Genomic DNA, 10,907 nt, shown 5'->3' on the forward strand with positions numbered 1-10,907 from the left:
AATAACACTGGAAAAAATGATGAGAGATAAATTAATAATATAACATTAATCATAAAATAATAAAAATATAATATTAATAGTATAAAAATCAAGTAATTTGATAAAACTTATAATTTTATTAAAGTTTTATTATTAATATAAATTAACAAAGAAGAATTAATAGGAATAAAAAATAAAATATATGATATACAGTGAAAAGAAATGGATAAATATGTTAATTAGAGAATAAAAATAAAATTTTGGTTATAAAAGTGCAGAATAAACTTTGTTGAGTAATTTTTTTTTTAATTTACCCATAAAAGAGTATTAATTAATGTGCGATATCTCGGATTCTCAGATTTCCCCATAAATACGCGCAGCGCCCGTCTTCACCATCGCCTACCGAGTAATACAAACCAAGCTCCCTTGTACCCACTCACCCCAGTAGGGTTTATCGGCGCTGTCGATAACAATCGAAACGCACACAAATTCCACAGACGTACAATTGTAATCTGTGTTTTGTATGCGTACAGAAAAATGGATGCTTATTCGCTGCATCTGGCTATGGCGGCACTTTTTGGAGCGTCGTTTGTGGCGGTTTCGGCGTATTATATGCACCGTAAAACCTTGAATCATCTATTGGAGTTCGCGAAAGCGCTAGAGAAGGACAAAGAGGAGGTGAATGAAGGCGGGGACGCTGTGGAGCATGTCAAGAAGCATTATCCGTCGAGAAGGAGCTACGGGAGGCGGAAGGCCAATGGCGGGAGCTATCGCCGTGGTTCAGCGTCTCTTCCTGACGTGTCAGATTTTTCCGGTGATGGTGGCGAAGTTGAGGAGAAGAGGAACGGTCCGGTGCACATTGATTATATCCCTCCTGGTTTGCCGAGGCTCCACACGCTAACTGAAGGTATCCAAATACCGGAATTCTGACAGGAGTAATTAATCTGTTTTTATGAGCTGTGTGTGCTGGACATATATGTGAACATGAATATATGATAAAAGTGGGACAAAAATTAAATAATTGTTGTACTATGCAAATTTGGCTGGGCACTGTGGTCGTTTTTGTTTAGCTGACCGAGTCAATTAATTGGGTTCAATATGCGTCATCGGGAAGGAGGATAGCTGAAGGTTTGGAGCACATATTGCTGTTAAAAGTGTTGCGGTTGAATACATCGCACTTCAAGTCAAGCTGTTTGGTGCTATATCATGGATAACGCCTATATTGGCTGATTTTGTGTTATCTTGTGTTCCATCTTCACTTATTTAAATTTAAGAAGCCCGTTTTAGGAACATTGTAAAAAATTTAGCGAGAATGGTGGAATTGTTGACAATTTGATCAAGTCTTTTGGAACTGCTGGTTAGATTACCATATTGCATCCGTAGGTTTAGAATGCCAAATCCATATTTACCTGTATTTGGCGAACATAGAAATCGAAGTTATACAAATAATTGGTTGGGAACATCGGAAAACTACCATGATTGTGTAATATGTAGAAAATGTAGCTAAGGAGCTGTTGACATCACAAGCCATGTGAATGCAAGAGTTTTGTTTTGTTCTAGTAATTTTTCTAAGAATGCTTCTTGTTGTTTGAAAATTCCCTTGGCTATGAAATATTGCAAGAGCTTGGTTTTGTTTTAATGGCAGTAACTACTGCCAATTATTCCGGTGGCAGAAATTATGTTTTTTGTTTTGTTATTTTTTCTCCTTATAGATTATCTTAATAATGAAGCTTGGGAACTTCTTTTATTTCAGGGAAATCCGGTGGCGCTAGTTCAACAATGAGAGCAGGCCATCATACTCGACCCATTTCTCCCAAATCACCTGTTGCTAGTGCTAGTGCTAGTGCATTTGAGAGTGTAGAATGTTCAGACGCCGAAGATAATTTGATTGATGCCGCTAAATTAGACACAACATATATTCATACTAATGGAAATGAGGTGAGCTGAATTGATAAATAGAAATTGCTCAGGAACAAACACAAGCAGCACAATTAGATTTCCTAAAGCATTTGCAAACCATGATTTACCTTTCACATTTTTTAGAAAAGTTTTGAGTATTTAATTGATTGCGCCCTGAGTTGAAAGCATATTTTAGAATGTGCCAGATCATCATATCCATGCAAATGGAGAACAGATGCCAATGGTTACATCAAACATAATACGCTCACATAGTGTATCTGGTGACCTTCATGGTGTTCAACCTGATCCTGTTGCTGCTGATATTCTGAGAAAAGAACCAGAACAAGAAACTTTTGTGCGATTGAGAATTTCTCCTACAGGTATTGTCGTCATCTATGCCAGTCCTTCTTCCATTGAATAGTTTTCAGTGATATTCCAGTGAGAGGTGCGAAGCCATAGCTTTCCATTCACGCCAAGCCAAGAGTTTAGCTTACAACGGTTGAAGCAAAAACCTTCATCATTTATTGTTTATGGGATTTAATATAACAATGCTTCAAAGTTGATCATAATTTTCATTTCGAATGATAGCTAACTTACACTTAGATTCGTAGATCTACACTTATATTCTTCGATATTAGCTTCGATATACATTAATCAGCACCAAGCAGTGGAACGGAGGTGGTCAGAATTCAGGAGGAGAATAAGAGGTGTCCGACGATGAGGGCAAGAGGCAAAGACTAAGCAAAAATGGGTGAAAAGTGAGGGATGTTGAGTGTATTGTTATAGTTAAAAAATTTATTATTATACTATAATATAATAAACATATGAAATATCAAATAAAAGATTGCGAATTATCGAACAAAATAATTTGACTCGAATTCATCTCGAAAGAAGTTTGAACATGTTTGAATTCGGCTAAAATTCGATAATTTTGAATATGAATCAGATATTCCCTATTTATAATCATCATGTGTCAAACAGTTGGAGGTATTACTGGTCAATATTGTGTCAAATGTTTCAGATCGAACGATATTTCATGAAATTCATGTTACAAATGTGCGGTTCTGACTCTTGATATTGAATAGTAATTTTGTTTTTTGAATATGATTCCATCTTTTATCTTCTGATGGCCGACTATTTACTGGAGAAGTTTTATGTTTATTTCTTTTGAAAATAATTTCTGCACGATCATCTTGATTACTTTTATAAAGTGCTGTGCGTGGACGGTGGCTTTGGTACGTATGCATGCAAGAAATTGATTTCAGTTCCTTGTTATTGCTGTCAGAGACACCATCTGCTGATGAAGCAGAAGTTTACTGCAATCTGCAAGATTGTCTTGAAATGAGGAAGCGTTACGTATTTAGGGAAGTTGTTTCTCCATGGGAAAAGGAAATCATATCTGCTCCTAATACCCCAAAGCCAATTCCAAACCCATTTGATCATACTCCAGAGGTGAAATCTGATGTAAGTCTCTGTACGAAGCCATGTTTCAGTTTTTTTACACTTGATTTTCTAAGTAAAATTTCCTTTTATTTTTTGTTTCTTATATGCCACTGATGTCTTTTAAAATTGAATGTCACACCGTGATTTTTGTATTTCAAATTCATGTAGCACTATTTTCAGATGGAAGATGGAGTTGTTCATGTTTATGCGAATAAAGAGTGTAAGCTGTGATATATTTTTATTGATAGAACTTTCTATTAGTAGTATGCCTCCTAAATGTCTCTCTCTCTCTTACTACAGCTGAAGAGAAACTTTATCCTGTTGCTGATGCTACCACATTTTTCACTGATTTGCATCATATCCTTAAAATTATTTCTGCTGGGAATATCAGAACACTTTGTCACCATAGGCTAGTTCTTCTAGAACAGGTTCATTCATCATTTTCACTATTACTTTTCTGAAATGTTTACTCCTGATGTGCCTTTATTATTGTTCATCTGATTTATTCTTGAACTGTGTTTGAAGCAGAAATTCAACCTTCATCTGATGCTTAATGCGGACAGAGAATTCTTGGCTCAAAAAAGTGCACCACATCGAGATTTTTATAATGTGAGAAAAGTTGACACACATGTCCATCACTCAGCTTGCATGAACCAGAAACATCTTTTAAGGTTTATAAAGTCTAAGCTGAGGAAGGAGCCTGACGAGGTAATCTGTTGGATTGTTTTTGTTTTCTATTACTTTTCATTCCGGCCTCATTCTAATAACAACAGCATTTAGCATGACTGCATGAGATTAAAATGATCAAAAGGTATAAGGAAGATATAAATGGAGCTCAAAGTTATAGAATCTGTTAAGTAAAATATATTAATTGTCATGCAGCTGCGTATGGCTAACCCTCATATCCTTGTCTCAGGTTGTTATTTTCAGAGATGGGACATATCTTACTTTGAAAGAGGTTTTTGAGAGTTTGGATTTGACTGGGTAATGATATGGACTTACACTTCAGGGAAAGGACGCACAGACTTTCAGAAAAGTGGAAATATTATGAATTTTATTTTTAATAATTATTAATCTGTAAATGACTTCTTGTTTGGATATATTTGACAGCTACGACCTGAATGTTGATCTATTAGATGTCCATGCTGATAAAAGCACATTTCATCGCTTTGACAAGTTTAACTTGAAATATAATCCCTGTGGTCAGAGTAGACTAAGGGAGATCTTTTTGAAGCAGGATAATCTGATCCAAGGTAATCTCTGATGTTGTCACGAGATCATATCAAGTGCTTTCTTCCCCCTCTGATTTAAGCTTCACCCCCTCTTGATTTCGGTTGATCGTATGTATTGATGTTGTTTAATTTAACTAATGAATTTTTCCAGCAGGTCGTTTCTTAGGTGAGCTAACTAAGCAAGTGTTTTCGGATTTGGCCGCAAGTAAATATCAAGTGCGTGTCTGGGAGAACATTTGGTGGATTTATCTGTTACTGAATACAATTTTGTATGAAATTAGGGGCCTTATTTCTGTTTGGGTTGCCACAATGTTGGCAATTGTTAATTTACTTTTTGTTTGTCTTCTCATTTTAAATTCTTATCTTTTCACCTCACAAGTATTTTATTTGTGCTGTGTTTACAGTTCCTAGAGTATACGTTTCAGGGGAAAGAAAGTAAATAATCTGTATATGCCATTTCTTTAGATATTCCTTTTGGTCCTGAGCTCTTCTCTTGCACTTGAACAGATGGCTGAATATCGAATATCAATATATGGCAGAAAAATGAGTGAGTGGGATCAAATGGCAAGTTGGATTGTAAACAATGATCTATACAGTGAAAATGTTGTCTGGTTGATTCAGGTAAAATGTTGGTACCTAATTCATTTAATAAAGTAGTTGCTGTGTTCGTGTATCATATACTTTACTCGCCAGTGATTATATTATAGAATTTTATTTTGTAAGAGGAACTCATCTGATGGGGAATAAATATTACATCCTTTTCAAACAAGACTATTTGATTTAAATATCAGCATGAGAAGAGCATCACTCAATCAACCAGAAAGTTTGTAAAGTAATTTGATACTGTGCTTCTCTGAACATTTGAATGTTGATAAAGTTCATGGAATCCGCACATGCATAAAGATTTATATTTGTGATGACGCAACTCCGGGTAAGGTACTTGGTAAAATGAGAGAAAAATAAAGTAGGAAACTTGATCTTAATGTAAAATTCTATTAAATGAAGTAGGTTGGAATGTAATCTCTTTTCTTTATCGACAAAAAAGTTATTTGCGACGTGGGGCGTTGACTGTCAGAGTTTTTCTTGTGCATTTGGCATTGTCAGCTTTATCTGCCAGAACTTCTTTTATCATGTAGAAATGTGATTGTTATCATTCTCACTTTAGAAATTTTGTCATGTAGCTTCCTAGGCTCTACAATGTGTACAAGGAGATGGGGATTGTCACCTCATTTCAGAACATCCTTGATAACATCTTTCTGCCTTTGTTTGAGGTGACTGTCGATCCGGATTCACATCCACAGTTGCATGTTTTTTTAAAGCAGGTAATTTTCCTCTATATTTATTTAAATTTATTATGATGCAATTCATATGACTTCCCTTCCAAGTTATCAAGTACGTTTATAGATCAGAATCTATTAAAATTGCAAATGGGCTTACCTAAAATCACCAATTTGGTTCTATTAATATAATGAATGCTATATGCCGTGATTGTTCATAGTGGACACGAGTCATTTTGGTACAAGACTGGTATCATTTACTTCTGGGCTATTTCTTTTGTTTTACCCTTAGTTATTGCTTGGTCGTTTTTGTCGCATAGCCCTTGAAATTTAACTATTTATGGCAGAGGTTCGGATGTTTAGTATTATTTCTTAATGGGATTATTTTAAACTACCACGACCTTTGGTCAAAATAGGTTGTTGGACTGGATCTTGTGGATGATGAAAGCAAACCTGAAAGACGGCCTACAAAACATATGCCTACACCTGCTCAGTGGACCAATATATTTAATCCTGCATTTTCGTACTATGTATACTACTGCTATGCTAACCTCTATACCCTGAACAAGGTACATGGCTTTACTTTGTAAACAATTTCTCTCTTACCTGGTCTCAAAGGTCGTAGTGAGAAATCGTTCCTTTTTTCTACTTGTATTTGCATGCTTGCATGGAGGGCCATTTGTTTATGTAGCTTTTTGGACAGGTGAAGTGAGCGCTCACTGTCTATGGAGAGTCGGTTTATTCGGGATATGTTTTAGTTGATGATAATGTCCTTATGAGTGAGGATGCATTTGTCCCCTTTCCTTAGTAAATTGTGACACATATTTGTTTCACCATAAACATAAATGATTTTACATGCCATGCTTGATTTAATGTCCTGCAATTTGGTACTCTATTTCCGAAATTTGTGATGTCACTTTAACTGTCAGTACAGCTTCGTGAGTCGAAGGGTATGACAACTATTAAGTTCCGGCCCCATTCTGGAGAGGTGAGTGTGTCAGGTTTCATTCATCTTAATGTCCATTACTTTTATAGTCTGTATACGTCATTTACACTGTGTAATCAGGCTGGTGATATAGATCATCTTGCGGCAACATTTCTTACATCTCATAATATTGCACATGGAATCAATCTGAGAAAATCTCCTGTCCTTCAATATTTGTACTACTTAGCCCAGGTAAGAAGGCGGAGATTGATATATGCTATTCATCTTATTCTATGATAGTTTCTAGTGGTCTGATCTGACATATAATTCAGATTGGTTTGGCGATGTCACCATTGAGCAACAACTCTCTATTTTTAGACTACCATCGAAATCCTTTTCCCACATTCTTCTTGCGGGGTCTTAACGTGTCCCTCTCGACTGATGATCCATTACAGATCCACTTAACAAAAGAACCCCTGGTTGAAGAGTACAGTATAGCTGCTTCTGTAAGTGTGCCCAACTTAGTTTTCCAATTGTATACTTACTTATTCATGAAATCTGACTCTTTTTATAACCTTTTGCTATTTTAGGTTTGGAAGTTAAGTTCATGTGATTTATGTGAGATCGCTCGGAATTCAGTTTATCAGTCTGGTTTTTCACATGCTTTGAAGGTATGGAGTTAATATGGGAATTACTAATGTCAATGACATTGATGTGGACTATGCATCGAAGACGTTAGGCTAATTATTATCATCCATCCAAATTGAGTACTTGGCTAAAAGAAAATTAGTTTCTTGTCAAGACTTAAATATAAATTAACTTTTTTTTGATGAAAGACAGTTTGAGCTAATCGAAACAAAAAAAAATTTTCTTGATAATTAAGAAACACGTATGCTCTTTGAATTATAAATCTGTTTGTTGAGCCAAATTTTTTGTTAATCTGATGCAAGTATATGCAGTGTGAATTTTATTTATCATCCTCCACTTAGAAGCGTTCTGTTCTGTACCAACATCGTATGTAACTGAGCTTTGTGCTGATGCTCAGTCTTGAAATATTATTTCAGTCTCACTGGATTGGGACGGAGTACTTTAAACGAGGACCGGATGGAAATGACATACACAGGACAAATGTGCCACATATTCGACTAGAATTCCGTGAGATGGTATGACTCGTACTTCTTAGATTTATCATAAATAAATCAAGTCTGGAGAATTTCACGCTGTCAATTCTACTTTATCTAGATCTGGAAAGAGGAAATGCAACAGGTATATTTGGGCAAGGCAAGCTTTCCCCAGGTTATTGAGACATGATTAGCTTGGCTAGTCTGCATTCCAAGCATGTGTCGATACCCTAACATACAATGGTATGCTTGGCTTAATCTTGCATCCTCTATGGGTTATTAGCATTTATACACAAATGGTCTTTTACTTTCCTGTGGCTACAGGGACCTGCACAACTCGAAAGTGTTTTGTTTCGCCAATCTTTTGAAATTTCTGCTGTAATGTAAGCTGGAGCTCATCCTTGATGTAGTATGGATTCTGTGGTCCTGCCTTGGGATGTCTGCTTGCTCAAGAAGAGATGAACCAGGTTCGAACACAACCCGTTGCAAAAGTTACTTAAATGGTATATAAATAATATATATAGGATGATATATATATACCAGGTATATCAAATAATCGAATCAAGCAAGAATGTGTACCCTAGTTAGTCAGGAGTCCAATGCCCTGTGTGTGTGTTAGACCCTAAAAGTTATATATTCGCTAGGAAAGAGGCAAAACATAGAATAAGAACGGGTAAACTTCACTTTAAGATTGATTTTATTATTATAGTTGTAAAATGAAAGCATTTCTTTTGTAATGCTGTTCTATCGCAATCCTTTATTTAATTTTTCAATTTACCCCTTTGCTACGGATGATTACGAAAGTTTGATAAATGGCTTGATAAACGATCAATTAACTATAAGATATATCGAATAAGTCTAATCTCGGCGCTTGTAAATTTATGAAGGCCCAATCAAGTAATGCGAAAACAGTCGTCATGCAATGTTATGCTTTGCTTTCCCACGACAAAAAAGGTGCGAGAAGTGTTGAAATTCGAATCTGAATAAGTAAATATATGATTGAATTTCTCAGACACAACCTTATGGGATTTTGAATTGAAAATACAATTTCCGTGTTCGGAGATATGAACTTTCAAAGCAAGCTTGATATTCAATGAAATTTCATTTAACTAGGTAAGATTTTAATAAAATCGGTAGGAGATTAATTTGAGTTGTGGGAAAGAAATAAAATAATTTAACTTGCTCGTAAATTGAGGCGTTCTTCTCAAATTTTATAAAGTATTATCTATCCAAACATCTATGTTATCAATTGACAAACATAAATTATTTATAGTTTTGAGAAAATTATTTCAAAATCAATTTAAAATATTTTTATATAAAAAATCTATAAATAATTTGTTTCTATTAAAAAAATAGTTGTTTTAATACTAAAAATCTAATTCATCAAAATTTGATAAATTATTCATTTTTAGTAAACTTTATTCTTTTTCATTTCTTAAAACAGTTATTTAATTTTAAAAATATTATTCATATGTTAAAACATATTTTTTTCCTTAATAAACGATATATGGGTATTTATATGGGGCATAATTAAAAAAGGCCTCCTAGAAGCTACCATAATCAATTTTGACCTTAGCTTAAATTAATTTTTAAAATTTGCATTTTCTTATATTAGATTCCAAATATACACTTAAAAGTTAAAACATCTACTTCTTTCTCCATCCATTGCCTTACGCCTCATATATTTATTTTCTTTATGTAGTTATTCACGTTTTCTTTTCCTTCTATAATTTTTTTTAATTAAAAAATATTAATAATAAATTAAAAATATAAAAAATAATAATATAATAATGATAAAAATAAAAATAACATTAATAATAATAAATCAACTAAATTAAGAGTCAACAGATTGCTATTATATCGTAATAACCGACTCCACAACTTTAATTTCCATATTTAATAGTATTTAACCCGTGCGATGCACGGAATGATATTATTATTAAAAATTAGTAAAAAATGAATATATATTTAAATTGAAAAAATAATATAATTATAAAAAAATAAAAATAAAAACTTTTTTTCGCTAATTTTAAAAAACTTTCTTAAAAACATATGTCGATTAATTTTTTTTGCTAATAATCACTATCATATATCAAAATTTTAGATTGTGTTAGTCTAAGGCAATGACATGATGCTTATCATATTTAGTGTATTGATTTTGACCACCAACTTTAATATATATTTAATTCTTTGATTTTCGAGAAGCTATATATTATTATTTTTTAACATGTGATAAAAAAATATTTTTAAATCACATTCAAATAAAATTAATGAGAAATTATTTTTTAAAAATTCAGTAATTTCGTCTAAATCCACATTCACAAACAATTTTGTGACATGACACGTGTTTGACATATTTAAATGATAACAATAATTGTTTCATCAATATCTTTATCCAAATGGGTTGCGATTTTATTTACAAAATCACTTCATAATATACACAACAGCCTATTATTCTGAAAGAAAAATTAAAATGTGATATAAGTAAATTATGTATAAATCAGAAAAGTTATTTTATTAACATTTACTATGTGTATTCCAAAACAACGTCAATAAATTTTATAAGGTCTTTCTAATAAGATGTGTACTTTCTTTATAATTGGTTTAATAATTTCTATTACGAGACATTTTATACTATCATGTATCTGTAAACTTTGTAATATAGAAGAAAATTATCACATTAGTAATTCGTAATAATTAAAGTTTTGTACAAATAGAAGAATAATATTTTTTACTTCTCGATCATGAAAGACATATTTCAAACTTGATGTCTCGTTGTTTCCATATGCAGGTAGTTCTTAACAACGAACAAATCTAAATTTAAACGAACATTACATCTTGGAAGGATTCAACTCATATATGGTGCTAAAAAGAGGAGTCATTTCAAAATTCAATTTTGGAGTAGATAGATTTAGTAAGATAAATAGAATAAAATTGGTTTCTAATATAATATGCAATATTGCATTATTTATAATTAAAAATTCAAATAAGACATACCAAGAGACAAAAAATATACATTGGACGCTTTTGA

The 10,907-nt window shown here is 33.1% G+C and overlaps 1 protein-coding gene across 3 annotated transcripts; it reads left to right on the forward strand.

Annotated features, from left to right (window-relative positions):
* The first annotated feature begins 343 nt into the window (after positions 1–343).
* Positions 344–8,629, forward strand: LOC142540258 (AMP deaminase-like). Of its 3 annotated transcripts, XR_012819068.1 has the most exons (20): positions 344–886; positions 1,733–1,917; positions 2,075–2,258; positions 3,164–3,342; positions 3,490–3,541; positions 3,622–3,749; positions 3,850–4,029; positions 4,238–4,305; positions 4,432–4,574; positions 4,708–4,769; positions 5,061–5,174; positions 5,735–5,875; positions 6,247–6,399; positions 6,765–6,818; positions 6,897–7,007; positions 7,088–7,261; positions 7,346–7,426; positions 7,820–7,918; positions 7,998–8,119; positions 8,201–8,629. XR_012819068.1 is itself a non-coding variant. In XM_075646268.1 (19 exons), the coding sequence occupies exons 1-19, from the start codon at positions 517–519 to the stop codon at positions 8,064–8,066; spliced, it is 2,535 nt and encodes an 844-aa protein (XP_075502383.1). In that variant the 5' UTR covers positions 344–516; the 3' UTR covers positions 8,067–8,205. The 3 variants fall into 3 exon arrangements, 2 of the variants coding, with proteins under 2 accessions (XP_075502383.1, XP_075502382.1); XM_075646268.1 differs by having other exon boundaries at positions 3,502–3,541; positions 7,998–8,205; XM_075646267.1 differs by having other exon boundaries at positions 345–886; positions 7,998–8,205.
* The last annotated feature ends 2,278 nt before the right edge of the window (positions 8,630–10,907 follow it).

Source organism: Primulina tabacum, chromosome 3 (assembly GCF_025594145.1).
Source record: "Primulina tabacum isolate GXHZ01 chromosome 3, ASM2559414v2, whole genome shotgun sequence".
Classification (NCBI taxonomy): Eukaryota; Viridiplantae; Streptophyta; class Magnoliopsida; order Lamiales; family Gesneriaceae; genus Primulina; species Primulina tabacum.